This window comes from Geotrypetes seraphini, chromosome 8 (assembly GCF_902459505.1).
Source record: "Geotrypetes seraphini chromosome 8, aGeoSer1.1, whole genome shotgun sequence".
NCBI classification, from domain to species: domain Eukaryota; kingdom Metazoa; phylum Chordata; class Amphibia; order Gymnophiona; family Dermophiidae; genus Geotrypetes; species Geotrypetes seraphini.
Window position 1 is genome coordinate 70,665,463 of NC_047091.1, and position 16,409 is coordinate 70,681,871.

General features: G+C 42.8%; 1 protein-coding gene across 1 annotated transcript in view; it reads left to right on the forward strand.

Moving 5' to 3' along the window:
• Positions 1-16,409, forward strand: part of EHD1 (EH domain containing 1) — a 76,753-nt gene that overhangs the window by 55,734 nt on the left and 4,610 nt on the right. Inside the window, exon 4 of the mRNA XM_033956324.1 lies at positions 1,836-2,000. Within this exon, the coding sequence (XP_033812215.1) occupies positions 1,836-2,000 (165 nt within the window). The remainder of the gene's footprint in view (positions 1-1,835; positions 2,001-16,409) is intronic.

Sequence of the window (16,409 nt, forward strand, 5' to 3'; positions counted from 1 at the left end):
GAGCTTCACTTTTCTTCATGAGCATTGTTTTGTTGTCTTCCTGTTGAGCTCAATAAAATATATTTGAACATAAAACTAGAAAATCAGCCCAACCTGAATTTATCAACAGACTTTTGATTCCATACACTTCGTCACGCACCCTTCGATCCTCTGACCAAAATCTACTAGTTATTCTATCACTGAGCCATATCAACACTAGGAGAAATACTGTTTTCTCCGTGGTTGCTCCCAACCTTTGGAATTCATCCCCAAACTATTAAGAGAGACAACACTTGAGAAATTCAAGTCTTCTCTTAAGAAGTTCCTTTTTAAGGACACTTTTCAAGTTTGACTGTCCTTATAAGGATTTTCAAACTTTTCTTGGTCCTTTTTCTTTTGGACCTACACGTTGTCACCCTGTCCCTTTGGTTTTTTTCCCTAACCTCTTCTCTTTCCTAAAATTACATTGTAGTTCTCCTTTTTCCCTTTTGTACCTGGTTGGTAAGTCTTTTTAAAAATTGTCCAGATGTTACGTTTGTTGTTAATTGTTTTGATATACTATCTGTTTTACCCTATTTTTTTAAAATTGTACAACTCATTGATACGGTGGTGTATCAAATTTTTAATAAATTTTAAACTTGTCTTACACATGCATACACAGTTGTTTCATGTCATATGCAGCAATTTGTGAAAGCAAATTTTTGTGAAACTAAATTTTTCCTGGCAAGCCCTAACGACAAAATCAAAGACTCTTCGATCTCCTTGAATGGTCAGAACTTCCCTATTGACACACTCCATTAAAATCCTGGGAGTCACCCTGGACTGCCACCTCACTCTAAATGCTCACACAGACTTACTAGTCAAAAAATGCTTCTCGGTTCTATGGAAACTCAGAACCATCAAAAAATACTTTGAATGCACCATCCTTCCACTTACTGGTTCAATCTTCCATCCTGAGCTTGCTCGATTACTGCAACATTATTTATTTGGATTCCTTAAAAAAAAACATTCTAAGACTTAGAGTCATTCAAAATTCGGCAGTTCGTCTGATCTTTAGGCTGAAAAAATGGGAACACATAAGCCCTTACCATCAAAGACTCCATTGGCTGCCCCTAGAGGCGCGAATCCTGTTTAAGTTTGCTTGTCTATTTTATAAATCAATATTTGGTCTGGCCCCCACCTACCTGGTTTCACACTTCAATCTGGCAAGTTATCTTAGGCCCACACGAAGAATTCATCTGTTTACCTATCTGACAAAAAAAAGCCTGCCACTACAAAAGATTCTTAGACAGAACTCTTGCCTTCCAGGCAGGCAAATGGAACGACTGGCTTAGTAACGTTTTCGCGCTCTCTTCATCCTACTTCAATTTTAGAAAACTATTAAAAACGAGTCTGTTCAATCGATTTGTTAACTAAGAATCTACTCAGCACTGCTTATTCAATCCAGTAACCCTAAGATCTTTAAAGCTTTCACATTCTTTATTATGTAAGATTGTATTGCTGACTTTGATTGTAACCTCTTCGCTGATTGTCCAGTGCCTCTTGCTGTAAACCGCCTCAAACTTATATGGCTTTGGCGGTATATAAGAATAAAAATTATTATTATTATATGGACCAGTTGAATTCATGTTTTTGTAATGTCAACTAGATTTCATACAGATATGACTGTTTTCAGTGTATGGAAAATAGCATGAGAACTAATTAAGCTGGATTTGAACTATTACATACCACCTTGTCCAATAAAAATGCATTTTTAACAAATAGTATATTAGAGGTAGTTTTGTTTGTCTATTATCCTTGAAATGATCTGTGAGACTACCTTGTCATAAGTTCTGCTTATTTTGTGTTTGCAACAGGTCCACGCTTATATCATCAGCTCGCTAAAGAAGGAGATGCCTAATGTGTTTGGGAAGGATAACAAGAAGAAGGAGTTAATCAGTAACTTGGGTGAGATTTACTTGAAGATTGAAAGAGAGCATCAGATTTCTCCTGGGGACTTCCCCAGCCTGAAGAAAATGCAGGTATGGGATGTGCTACAAAGACACACATACAGAGCCTGAAAGATCAGGCAAGTTAACACATTACTTCTGCTGCTTGAATAGTAGTCTTATTTAACCTCAAATGTGAATCTTATTGGAGCTATTTATTAGGGCTATTCTGCCGACATTGAGTAATCTTACCACAAGAGTCGCATTTGTGGCTCTCACCTGTTCTAGGGACAGCTGCCCTCAGAACTCCAATCAGGGTGGCATGAGGAAAACACTTTATACTCCTAGCCTGCATCAAATAATTAGGCTTTATAGTATATCTGTAGAAGTTTTTTTAATGTAGCCTAAGAATATAACTTTTATAGCACTACTCGATATACGATAACCCTTCTCTTACAATTTGCAATCTTAATGGGATGCCTGAGGCAGTGGGAGAAATGAGTGTCAGTGGCACAAGCATGAACTGAACCTTGGCTTCTCTGGTTCCTGGCTTATTGCTATAAACAACAAAACTAATACCAGTTAGAGCACAGAATCCATTTCAAGCACCCCACTTCCACCATACACATATATACATACATAGTCTTTCTCAGCTTCCTCTTCATATGGTCAAAGATTTGATATTGATGGGAAAAGCAATGGTGCTAGAGGATAATAATGTTAAATTAAGGATGAGAGGGCCAACAATAGTACTCATGGGCTGGTTTTGTTTTATAGGCTATGGTTTGCCCACTCCTGAGCTATTATGTTTACTCTGAAAAGGTTGATGGTTCTGGAAGTGTTTGAACTGAACCCATTTTGTCCAGTGTTTTCTGGACTTGCAGAACTGAAAGGATAATATACAATGCCTTGAACTTGACATTTGTAACAGAATCCTCTCCCCACCCATCAGCTGACCCAAATTCCACAATGCTACTCAAAACCCCACTTCCCTCTAGGCCAAGCATACTCCTAGTGTATAATCTTTGTGGGACATGCTAGCTTTACAGAAATCTGGCTTGAGAAAACAGGAGAAAATATTTGTTCATCTTAGAGGAAGCACTTGTGTTATAACTCTCTTTCCTGATAGCATCTGGTAGGTCATTCCAGATTTTTACACCCAGATAGGTTAGCATAGAATGGAAAATTCGTTTGTAGTGGAGGTATTTTTTGGATATAGGTTTAGTTGGACTCTGTTAAGGATTCTTTTTGATGTTGACCAAACAGAGAATAATTGGATGAGAGGGATTGCTGAGCTTCCGTATAGGATCTGGTGTAGGATACATGACGATTTGAAGAGCTGAAATGGCTCATGAGTGGATTGACAACTTAAACTTAGAACGTGATGCAGGCCTCAACTGCACTTCTGAGTTAGATTGGATCAACCACATGGCTTCCCTTCAAAAGACAGTTCAGGAGGAACAAAAATTAGACGATCTGGAAAATCAATCTAGATGCATTAATTTGTGATTGGTGAGACTACCAGAATCAATACAGTTTGAGGATCTTACGAACTTTCTGGAATCTTGAATCCCCACCACATTGGCCCTCGAGGATTCTTTACTATCCATTCCATGTTGAACGAGGCTATCGTTTGGGGACTCTTCGAGAGGATGCAACCAAGCCATGAGTGGTAATCTTCCAAGTTCTGAAAATCCAATCTATTCATTCTGGAAAAGCCCTGACTTATCAGAATAAGACTGAACTCTGTTTCCAAGATTACTCTTCGCTAATGCAACAACGATGTCTCTCTCTTGCTCCAATTTGCATGGTCAGTCAAATCACTTTGCGTTGCTTTATCCTGCTGAACTGCATATTTCCCATGCAGGCCAGACACTTCTCTTCGAGCAGGTTGTAGAAGTGCAACGTTTTTGCAAATCTCTCTCATCAAATTCATCGCTAACCTGAAAGCCCATTATGCACTTGGATTTCTTTTGAGGAAGCCGTGGGTAGCCGTGGGTATAGGTTGGCTGAACAACTTTTAGCAGCTTTTTCTCTTTTTTTCTGTGTTATATCACTCTTAATGTTTTGTTTTAGCAACTTTAGTAGCTGAAATTACCAGTTGGATGGGAGCATTTGTATTGGCTCTGGACATACACCTTGGGCAGAAGTGAAGTGATATGAGCGTGAGTTCATTTAATGGTGGGGTTTGATAATGGGGTTTTTAGGGATCTTTTATTTTCGGGATATCTTGGGGGGATATGGGGTGGGGAGGGAAGGTACTGGTTTCTTTTTGGATATATGTGGATGTAGTGCGTGGTAGCATGTGTGAGATTTTCTTATTTTTACTGGGTGTTTGGCATGTATGTGCATATGAGTAGTTTGGCGGGAGGGGTTCGTTGGCTCCAGAATGCCAAAGTCTGGGACGACGTTCTTGGATGTATAACTGGGTTAATTAAGCTGACCAGGCTTTTTTGGTATGCCTAAATTGAAAGTTATGACTTGGAACTTGGGTGGGATTGGGTCTCCTGTTAAATGTAAAAAGATTGTGCATGCTCTCCATAGAATGCAGGCCTCTGTAGCAATGTTACAGGAAACCCATCTTGCCTCGGTGGAACATCCTAAATGACAAACTTGGGTTGGGGACTTCTGGAAGTTCCTGGCCAGGGGGAAAAAGCCGGAATTTGTAATTTTATTTCATAAAAATCAGCAAGTTGATAAAAAACATGTATTTCTTGATCCTGGCGGGAGATATATTTGTGAGTAAATCTACCTCAAAGCCCATCAGTATAGTCCCTAGCTAGATCACAGCACACCATATGAGCTGCTCTGCCTCTACAATCCCATCCCCCATCAGCAAGAATGGTGTGGCGGAGAGTGCCTCTGCTTTCTCTTCATCCTTCTCCGAGACACCAAGAGCGACGACATCTGTCCTATCCCAGTATGATACACCACCCAATATTATCTCTCACCTCACCACCAGAATGTAATCCGCTGCCCTGATCAGATCTCTGCCCCATCCCAAGTACAATCAGAGACAGGCAACCTTGCAATAGTCACAACTCTGAAAAGGGCAGCAAGAGCAGGCAGCTCAGACATATCCCTCTTACACTTGCAGAAGCTCAACACAAGGTTGTCCCTGTCCCCTGTACCTACATAAATATCCAGTCCATAAGAAAAAAAAATCTAACCTGGTGAAAAACTGGCTCACATCTGAACAATTGGACATCATGTTCCTGATCGAGACTTGGCTTCAATCCCCGGATGACCCTCTTAGTCATTTATTTAAAGAAGCTTTCAAAACATATCTGCCCATTTACACTCTGTCTTTAACGTTCATAGGCAACAATTTTCAGTAACCCCGAACCTCTTGTTCTTTCCTTAAATGTTCTCTCCTATTTCAATTGTCTTTCCTACTAATACACCTTTCGTCTTGTGTTTTTTAATTGATGTTTATTTTAGTCCCTTTTTTTTTTTTTAACTTTTATATCTCGCTTAGAAGTCCAGATAACTACTACTACTATTATTTCTATAGCTCTACCAGACACACGCAGCGTTGTACAGAGTCACAAAGAATAAGATAAGTGATTGTATCAAATTTTTAATAAAACTTGAAAACACTTATAAGCTGCTACAATCTTCTTTCTGAAGGTTGTTCCCTCACTGCAGCAGTCATGAGCACACCAAACTAAATGTCTGAGGTTTAAGTAGGGCAAACCTCCTTCAAAATGCTGAGTAACAATGTTCTAATCATGTGCACCTAATGTGATACACCTGTGTGTGATTTGAGCCACTTTAAGTTAGAATACACATTTTTGTGGATATCTTGTTTCATGAGTAAATCAAGGAAAATTTTGTTGTTTACCTGCAATTACATCACTTTCTTTTCCAAAGATAAATAAAAAAAGATTTGACATCAATAAGTGAACATTTCTTAAGAAAGAACTGAATATTTCTTGGGGTGTCCTTACTTTTTTCACATGTCTGTATATCGAATATCTGCTGAAGCCCAAATTGGACTCAGGTCTTGCTGTATGGCTTCAAGTCCAGCAACCTTTAGGCAGTGGCTCAGACTATGCCTCCATTGTCTGGTCTTCTCTCTGGGAAGTCCTGAAAAACCAAGATCTGACCAAGGCCAATGAAATTCAAGCTTCTACCTGTTCTGTAGGAAGACCAAGATCCAGTGGTCTATGGCGATGGCCAACCACCTCCCTCCAATGCTTGTTGGATGACCAAGGGCACCGCATCATAACTGTTTCTTTGAAGAGGCAGAAGAGCAGGTACCTGAAAATTGGGGCCATCTTGCTCCACCAAACCACCGTGTAGAGTTCTGGTAAGATCTCTGGCCCAAGGCTAGCTCCTGAGAGCAGTCCATAGTACCTAGAGGAACGAAGGCTAGAATGCCCCTGTCCTCTAGTAGACTAGAGCCTACTGCCCGGCAAAGTCTTTGGCTTACGGTCCTGCACATTGGCCATAAGACCGTCCAGACCCTTACCAAGGTGTCCCTGCACCACTGTCAGATCCACAACATCTGGCGGGCAGAAGTAGAATTCGCTGAAAGCCTGCTGATCTCTCTGTAGAGATCATACAGGGCATCAGCCAATATATGCCACTCAAGACACCAAAAAGAAAGTCCCTGCAGCACCATAGTATCATGTTCATGAAAGAATGTAGAGTGACAGGCCCTAGCGACATACGATACCACTGTGGCCACCCTCAGGCCAGAGGCTGTGGAGTCAAAAGAAGGTGTCTTCATCACAAAACCAATCCTGCAAGCTAGTGCATCCTGTAGCATGAGACGTATGCCTGATAATGTGTGCTACCATAGAGTCCACCTGTGGTGAGGTGAAATGCTGATTAAGAGACTCTGCCAATAGATACTCCCATTGATCTGTGAGCATCTATGCAACATCCGGAAGGTCAGGAGGAGTACTGCAGCATTGTGCCGCTCAAGAGAAACACTGCGCAGTCGGTGATTGGATAGGCTTCAACATATCCAGAGAGAGAAAGAGATAATGGTTTCTGTGGATGGGCAGACTAGATGGGCTATTTGGCCTTTATCTACCGTCATGTTTCCATATAACCTCAATTCCTAATGGAATACAGGTATCAGCCCAGCTAAGGTGGACAAACTGAAGAGTCTACTCCACAGGGTCTTCCCCAAGATCTGGAGAGTCCCCCAAATTCAATCTTGGGCTGCAGTGAGGACGTTGAGATGTCTGAGGATTTGGCAGGCTCTCCCACAGACCCTGTAACTGGTACAACGCTGACTTTTCTGGAGAAATTTATGACTTGCGAAAACTCAAATACCTCCTCCAGAAAAAAAGTTTGCATGATTTACCTAAAATCCCTTCTTTCCTTGATTCAACTCAACTGGCTTTGCTCAGGGAGACCTACACTCATTTCCATTATTCCAGCTCACATGAAGTTCTTATGCTTCTGCTTCAGAACCAGTGCTGGCTCAAGAGATTATGGTGCCCTAGATCATGCCCTGTAGACTGACCAGTTCTTCCTCCCTCCTCTGATGCTACTGCCCGGTACTGGCAGGATGCGGCTTCATAGGTCAGCGTCAGTGTCGAGCAGTAGCATCAGGAACAAAGTGCTGCACTTCCTTCCTCTGATGCTGGCCCTCCCTCCTTACATCAGCTGGCCTATGGAGCCACATCCTACTAGGACAAGGCAGCAGCATCAAAGGAAGAGGGAAGTATTTAAGCCTGCAGGATAGTTTAACTTATGGGCTGGTGATATTATAGTCCTAGGTGTTTGGCACCCTTTAGTTGTGGCATCCTGGGCCAGAGCCTCACGTGGTCCATAGGTTAAGCTGGCCCTTTATGGAACTCTGCATTACCAGTACAAAGTCTTGCCATTCAACTTGACTTCAGTTTCTCATGTTTTCACAAAGTGTCTAGTAGCAGTAGCAGCTCTGTGCAGGTGGGGCATATGTCTTTCTCTACCTCGATGGCTAGTTAATCATAGCAGCTTTCCATCAGTTGATGCTAACATCTATTCTGTCTCCATCTCCTAGAACTTCTGGGATTTGTAGTTACCCCATATCATATCTTCAAGCAGTTCAAGAATTAGAATTCATTGGACTCCTCAGCACAACACAGGGCTAAGCTTTCCTACTTCAGCAAAGAGTGGACATAATATTAAGTCTGTCCAGACAGATTTCCAGTTCTGAACAGGTTTCTGCTCAACTGTTGTATCTCATAGGCCATATGGCTTCAACTGTCTGTCATATCACTAGCGCAACTCCATTTCCGAATATCTCAGTGGACTCTCTCCTGTCAGTAGTCTCAAACCATAAGGGCCCTTACAGACTGTGTTCAAGTTATATGCAGACACTCCACCACTCTCTGCAGTGGTGAATGTTACATAATCTTACTCGAGGACCTTTTTCAATCCCCTCTAGGTCTGAAGATTCTAATCATGGATGCTTCCATAATAGGTTGGGGAGCCCATCATGATGGCCTGCACACACAGGGTTCCTGGTTCCAACAGGAAAGAACAAATCAAATCAATCTTCTCAAATTGCAAACAATCTAGAATATATATATTATTTTTTTCACAGCTATAGATCATTTAAAGTTGAAACTTATTGTGATTATGTAAAATAAATTCTATAAATAATTGTGAAGTGCTCAGACCTGATAACCCATTTAGTAGTGATGTCACTACAATGAGGTTAACAAAGGGACCATCATCGCCTTCACTAGTCCCTTACCCTCCCTGAATGTTGAATGCTGAATCCAATCTAATGTTGGTACTTATCTGCGTTCAGGGGCAGTTCATGTTGGTGCTGTTAACTCTCAACGGTGACTAGTGCAAATTAAGGTGCTAGTGCTTCATTCGCTCAGTCCACTTTGAACAACTCTGATCACAGTGAGCCGATATCAGTGTCCCTCCCTGACGAAGAGATGAAATCCGGGTCGGGGGGACGGGAGTTTTTCTAAGAAAGAACTAACAAGATTTTAATGAAGCACTAGCACCTTAATTTGCACTAGTCACCGTTGAGAGTTAACAGCACCAACATGAACTGCCCCTGAACGCAGATAAGTACCAACATTAGATTGGATTCAGCATTCAACATTCAGGGAGGGTAAGGGACTAGTGAAGGCGATGATGGTCCCTTTGTTAACCTCATTGTAGTGACATCACTACTAAATGGGTTATCAGGTCTGAGCACTTCACAATTATTTATAGAATTTATTTTACATAATCACAATAAGTTTCAACTTTAAATGATCTATAGCTGTGAAAAAAATAATATATAGTACCTGTTAGTCACAAATTACTAAGTAATTTATCTCTCTATTAAGTAGCCAATTCAAAACAATCTAGAATGCCATCAGAACTTTTCAGGTGGTTCTTATTTGCACAGACAAATAGTGATGTATTTACCTGAACAAACAGGAAGGTACAGTTATCTCCTATGTTAGGAGGCAGTTCACATGTGGACTTGGATGACCACTTGAGGAATGTTCCTCAAAGCAGTCTACCTACTATAGTTGACAACCAAAATGTTGTGGTGGACAAATTAATCAGAGTGCTTCAACCCATGAATACTCCCTCAGCACAGCTGTGGCTTGCTAGATTTTCCAGTGATGAGAGATGCCGTTGATCTCTCTGCATCTCCTCAGAACAGATTTCCCTGCTTCTGCTCCAAAATCTGTGTTCTCACTCAAAGGGCCAGTTGCCTTTTTTTCTTCATTGGGGGGAGGGGGACGGAGAGGTTTCTTCCCCCATTTCTTCTCATCAGGAAAATATTTTTTTCAAGCTGCACTAAGGCCAAGGGACTATGATCCTAGAACCTTGGAGGTTAACCTTTTCCAATTCTCACTCTGCTTTAAAAAGTAATCCCATGGCTAATGTACAAAGCTCGATGATGGCGGTTGCCCAGCTGAAACAGCTAAAGCTCTAGAGACAATAACATTGATGACTGAGAGAAATAAAATCAAATCCTTCCTGACTTTTGTTCTATTATGTATATTATATCTATTTCTTTTTATTTATTTTGTTTAGTTTTCATTTAAAAATTTTCTTAGAATTCTATTGTTTAACTGTTTTTTTCATTCCATTCTATTCATATGCCGTCCTTTACCTTTTCTTTTCTCCTCACTTCAAATGTTTATTTCCTTCCTATATTTCTATATTTGATTAATTCTTAAAATTATTTTCTATTTAATTAGTTTCTTTCTATTACTTTATTATTTTGGTATGTACATTTTGTTTTTCAACAGTATGATATTGAGAGTTCTATGTATTCTTGTTAGGATGCTTTATATCTCATTTCCGCTATCTTTATTTTCTTATCTACTATTTGCTAATTTTGTTTGCCCTTGGTACTTTAGTTAGATTGTGAGCCTTCGGGATAGTAAGGGAATTTCAAAGTACCCATTCTTTATTTAATTCATCTTATTTTATTGTATCCTTTATTGTACATTTAATGTATATTTCTCTGTAAACCGCTTAGAACTTAACGGATTTAGCGGTATATAAGAAATAAATAACATAACATAATAGAGCAAAGGGCTCTTTCATCCCAACCACCACTCCTTCGCCCTGAAGGTGCGAGTCTTGATGACATAGCTACTCTTTGAACCTTTCAGAAGACATTTCCAGAAAGATGGTAGAGGCGCTGATAAAGGACCACATCATTGATCACCTTGACGGACACAGTCTGAGGACCAGCCTGCACGGTTTCAGCAAAGGCAGATCTTGTCTGACGAACTTGCTGCACTTCTTCGAGAGAGTAAACAGGCAGATAGACAAGGGTGACCTGGTCGACATTGTATATCTGGATTTTCAGAACGCGTTTGACAAAGTTCAGCGTGAACAACTACTTCGGAAAATTGCAAGCCATGGAATCGAGGCACCAGTGGGGTGCCACAGGGCTCAGTGTTCTTCAACATCTTTATAAACGATCTGGACATTGGTACGACGAGTGAGGTGATTAAATTTGTGGACGATAGGAAGTTATTCAGAGTAGTGAAGACACAGGGGGATTGTGAAAATCTGCAACGTGACATAATCAAGTTTGAGAAATGGGCATCGACATGGCAAATGAGGTTCAATGTAGATAAGTGTAAAGTGATGCATGTTGGTAACAAAATTCTCATGCACGAATACAGGATGTCCAGGAAAGAGACTTGGAAGTTCTGATTGACAAGTTGATGAAGCCATCTGCACAATGTGTGGTGGCGGCAAAAAGGGCGAACAGAATGCTAGGAATGATTAAGAAGGGGATCACGAACAGATCGGAGAGGGTTATCATGCCTCTGTACCGGGCCATGGTGCGACCTCACCTGGAGTATTGCATCCAGCACTGGTCGCTGTACACAAAGAAGGACACGGTACTACTCGAAAGAGTCCAGAGAAGATCGACTAAACTGGTTAAGGGGCTGGAGGAGTTGCCATACAGTAAGAGATTGGAGAAACTGGGCCTCTTCTCCCTTGAAAAGAGGAGACTGAGAGGGGACTTGATCGAAACGTTCAAAATACTGAAGGGAATAGACTTAGTAGATAAAGACAGACTGTTCACCCTCTCCAAGGTAGGGAGAACAAGAGGGCACTCTCTAAAGTTGAAAGGGGATAGATTCCGTACAAACGTAAGGAAGTTCTTCACCCAGAGAGTGGTAGAAAACTGGAACGCTCTTCCGGAGTCTGTTATAGGGGGAAACACCCTCCAGGGATTCAAGTCAAAGTTGGACAAGTTCCTGCTAAACTGGAACATGCGCTGGTGAGACTGGACTCATTTAGAGCACTGGTCTTTGACCTGTGGGCCGCCATGTGAGCGGACTGCTGGGCACGATGGACCACTGGTCTGACCCAGCAGCGGCAATTCTTATGTTCTTATGAAGACCACTTGCTACAGGTAAGTAACTTTTGCTTTTTACTCTTTTGGGATCTTGCCAGGTACTTGTGACCTGGATTGGCCACTGTTGAAAACAGGATACTGAGCTTTTGGTTCATTTCAGTATGGTAACATTTATGTTCTTACATTGTGTCTAAAAAGTATCATCAGCCTGCGTCAATGAAATATCCACTCCAAGTTAGATTGTGAGCCTGCTGGGACAGATAGGGAAAATACTTAAGTTACCCAATTTACTGTTCAATGAATTATAAAACTGCTTTAGGTGAATCTCAATGAAAAATCTCAACTTTTGCTTCAGACTACCAGTTTATTCACCAACAAAATTAGGAGGCCAACAAGTTTCTGAAAACAGAGAAATTGCTCTCACTGATTCTATTCTGCATGTTCAACAGAATGATTTTCTGTGTTTCAAAGAAATAAGAAAAGAATGTAGCTTAAGGTGATGTTTTGGGTCACCCTAATTACCTTATACCCATACTATTCTCACAATTATTCTCAGCCCTCAGAGATGCCACCAGGGGATCAAGAAATCATATCCTCTGGCTTTATGCACCTAATCGTCATAGGGTTGGTACAATGCTTTAGCTATTACCGTATTTTCGCGGATATAACGCGCGCGTTATACGTGATTTTACGTACCGCGCATACCCCTCGCGCGTTATATGCCTGAGCGCGGTATAGAAAAGTTTTTAAACATAGTTCCCACCCCGCCCGACGCCCGATTCACCCCCCCAGCAGGACCGCTCGCACCCCCACCCCGAACGACCGCTCGCACGCGCTCCCACCCGCACCCGCATCCACGATCGGAGCAAGAGGGAGCCCAAGCCCTCTTGCCCGGCCGACTCCCCGACGTCCGATACATCCCCCCCCCCCCCGGCAGGACCACTCGCACCCCCACCCCGAAGGACCGCCGACTTCCCGACAATATCGGGCCAGGAGGGAGCCCAAACCCTCCTGGCCACGGCGACCCCCTACCCCCACCCCGCACTACATTACGGGCAGGAGGGATCCCAGGCCCTCCTGCCCTCGACGCAAACCCCCTCCCCCCAACGACCGCCCCCCCCCAAGAACCTCCGCCCGTCCCCCAGCCGACCCGCGACCCCCCTGGCCGACCCCCACGACACCCCCACCCGCCTTCCCCGTACCTTTGTGTAGTTGGGCCAGAAGGGAGCCCAAACCCTCCTGGCCACGACGACCCCCTAACCCCACCCCGCACTACATTACGGGCAGGAGGGATCCCAGGCCCTCCTGCCCTCGACGCAAACCCCCCTCCCTCCAACGACCGCCCGCCCCCAAGAACCTCCGACCGCCCCCCCAGCCGACCCGCGACCCCCCTGGCCGACCCCCACGACCCCCCACCCACCTTCCCCGTACCTTTGGAAGTTGGCCGGACAGACGGGAGCCAAACCCGCCTGTCCGGCAGGCAGCCAACGAAGAAATGAGGCCGGATTGGCCCATCCGTCCTAAAGCTCCGCCTACTGGTGGGGCCTAAGGCGCGTGGGCCAATCAGAATAGGCCCTGGAGCCTTAGGTCCCACCTGGGGGCGCGGCCTGAGACACATGGTCGGGTTTGACCCATGTGCCTCAGGCCGCGCCCCCAGGTGGGACCTAAGGCTCCAGGGCCTATTCTGATTGGCCCACGCGCCTTAGGCCCCACCAGTAGGCGGAGCTTTAGGACGGATGGGCCAATCCGGCCTCATTTCTTCGTTGGCTGCCTGCCGGACAGGCGGGTTTGGCTCCCGTCTGTCCGGCCAACTTCCAAAGGTACGGGGAAGGGGGGTGGGGGGGGTCGTGGGGGTCGGCCAGGGGGGTCGCGGGTCGGCTGGGGGACGGGCGGAGGTTCTTGGGGGGGGGGCGGTCGTTGGGGGGAGGGGGTTTGCGTCGAGGGCAGGAGGGCCTGGGATCCCTCCTGCCCGTAATGTAGTGCGGGGTGGGGTTAGGGGGTCGCCGTGGCCAGGAGGGTTTGGGCTCCCTCCTGGCCCGATATTGTTGGGGAGTCGGCGGTCCTTCGGGGTGAGGGTGCGAGTGGTCCTGCCGGGGGGGGGGATGTATCGGACGTCGGGGGGGGGGGCATCAGGCTTTCAGAATGGGGACAGACCTTCAAGGGGGACAGGACTTCAAGGGGGGACAGTGCACGGAAAGTCAGGGGGGGTGAACGGAGAGTCGGGACAGCGCACGGAAAGTCAGGGCAGTGCACGGAAGTCAGGGGGGTGAACGGAGAGTCGGGACAGCGCACGGAAAGTCAGGGCGGGCGAAAGGAGCGTCGGGCATCATGCGCGTTATATGCCTGAGCGCGGTATAGAAAAGTTTTGGTACATATCATCGTGATTTCTGCGCGCTATACCCCTGTGCGCGTTTTACACAGGTGCGCGTTATATCCGCGAAAATACGGTATATCTTTTTAAGTATTTTCATAATTTTGTTATTTTTTTCTCTTTATATATATTACTCTTGTGATAATTTTAAAATAATAAATATTACTGAAGAGTATTAGTACTTAGCTTGTACGGAGTGGTTGCTGGTAAGGGATAAACAAGCCAACATGTTTCACCCGTAGAGGGGGTTTCCTCAGGGCTACTATCCCTTTTTTTATATTCGTTTTTCACGACGTGACCACCCGATCTAAGTTCTCAAGATCGGGTGGTCACGTCGTGAAAAACGAATATAAAAAAAGGGATAGTAGCCCTGAGGAAACCCCCTCTACGGGTGAAACATGTTGGCTTGTTTATCCCTTACCAGCAACCACTCCGTACAAGCTAAGTACTAATACTCTTCAGTAATATTTATTATTTTAAAATTATCACAAGAGTAATATATATAAAGAGAAAAAAATAACAAAATTATGAAAATACTTAAAAAGATATAATAGCTAAAGCATTGTACCAACCCTATGACGATTAGGTGCATAAAGCCAGAGGATATGATTTCTTGATCCCCTGGTGGCATCTCTGAGGGCTGAGAATAATTGTGAGAATAGTATGGGTATAAGGTAATTAGGGTGACCCAAAACATCACCTTAAGCTACATTCTTTTGAGATTTCACCTTATACAAAATTCATTGTTTAAGCCTATTATCCAATTCAAAGAAATAAGATGCATACACTTGCATTCTGATTTACCCATATGGAGAATTTTCATTCTACAAACCTTGTTACTAATTCCGTATTTTTCCTTTTGGGTTACCTGCTGCAGGAATTAGCAATAGTAGCAGCCTATTTTCAGCAGTGTGAAATACTTGTATTGATATTTTCCGTATCCGGATGACTAGTTGGTGACAGGAAAATCAAGTCCATTCTATTTTCCCTTTATTTAAGACTCTTCATAGATAACTAAAAAAATGAATTTATCTTCCCAGTCCATAATTCATAGATGATAAGTCAAAGCAGTTAATGAAATAATATTTTTGCCTCAAACAAATCTTTCCTGTTCCAGAATTGAATGTCAAAGATAAAATCAATCTCTGACACCAGTACACGTTCTTCAGTCATTCAGACTAACACATCTGAGGCATACTCAGTGGCTACTGAAATTCCATTGGAATTACCAGTAGTACATGTGACCTTGTATTGAGCAAAAGCAACACAAGTTAGTCTGGTGACAGGACTTTGCAGATATCTAGGGAAGATATTTGTTTATACTTCAATTCCAGCTTGTTCTGTTGGGGTGCGCAACTCGTTCTCTGAACTCAAGGATCCTAGCAAGTCTCTTTACACAAATAGAGTAGAGTCTTAGTTTCTTTAGATTGTTTGAGCTTTTTTTTTTAATGCTGATGGCTGTAATTGATATTCTTTTATGTCTGTTATATAATTTGTAACAAATTTAAAATGTTTACATAAGATCTTTTTGGACCCCTGTTAGGTTACATAAGTTGGATAGTTCCAAGTCTAATAGATGCTGGCACTGTCATTTAGACATTGGGACACTGGATCATCTGTTGTTCTATTGTCCTTTGATACTTAACTTCTGGAGGTCAATATGGGGATCAAATTAATAACGTTTTGGAATCATCAATTCCTTTAACTTATGAGGCAGTCATTTGTGGTACAATATTACATGTTAAACCCCCTTTAGATCAATATAGAGGTCGTCTTTTCCTTATAATGACTGTGATAGCCATCCAGATGATCACTCGAAATTGGAAGAACTGTGATCGTATACATTTTTTATTCTGGTGGGCAAGTTTTTGCTCTAGTTATAGACTTGAAAGAGTAAATGCTGAGAATGTGGGGCATGGTAATATATAAAAATTGATATGGGGCCCAATGACGTCTTATGTTACCTCATTATAGTTGATAATAAGTAAGTGTTTACTGTGATTCAGGTTTTTCTTTATTTTGCTACATATCCAGGGTAGGGTGGGGGAGGGATATTTATGTCAATCTTATTCTTGAGTTTTTATATTTGAAGTGGGTAGGAAGATATCATTATCTAAAATAGGGTAAAGTTTTTATAGTAATATGTTTTTATGTTCTATTGAATGATTATTGGGTGGGTGGATGGAAAGGTGGGTGGGGAAAAAAGGTTATGAGCATGTTAAAATGTGCTTTTATTTATCATTGTATGTTGCATTTGTTGTATTGCATTGTTGAAGGTATGAAAATCAATAAAGATTTATTTAAAAAATAAAAAAATAGAGTAGAGCTCAGGGCA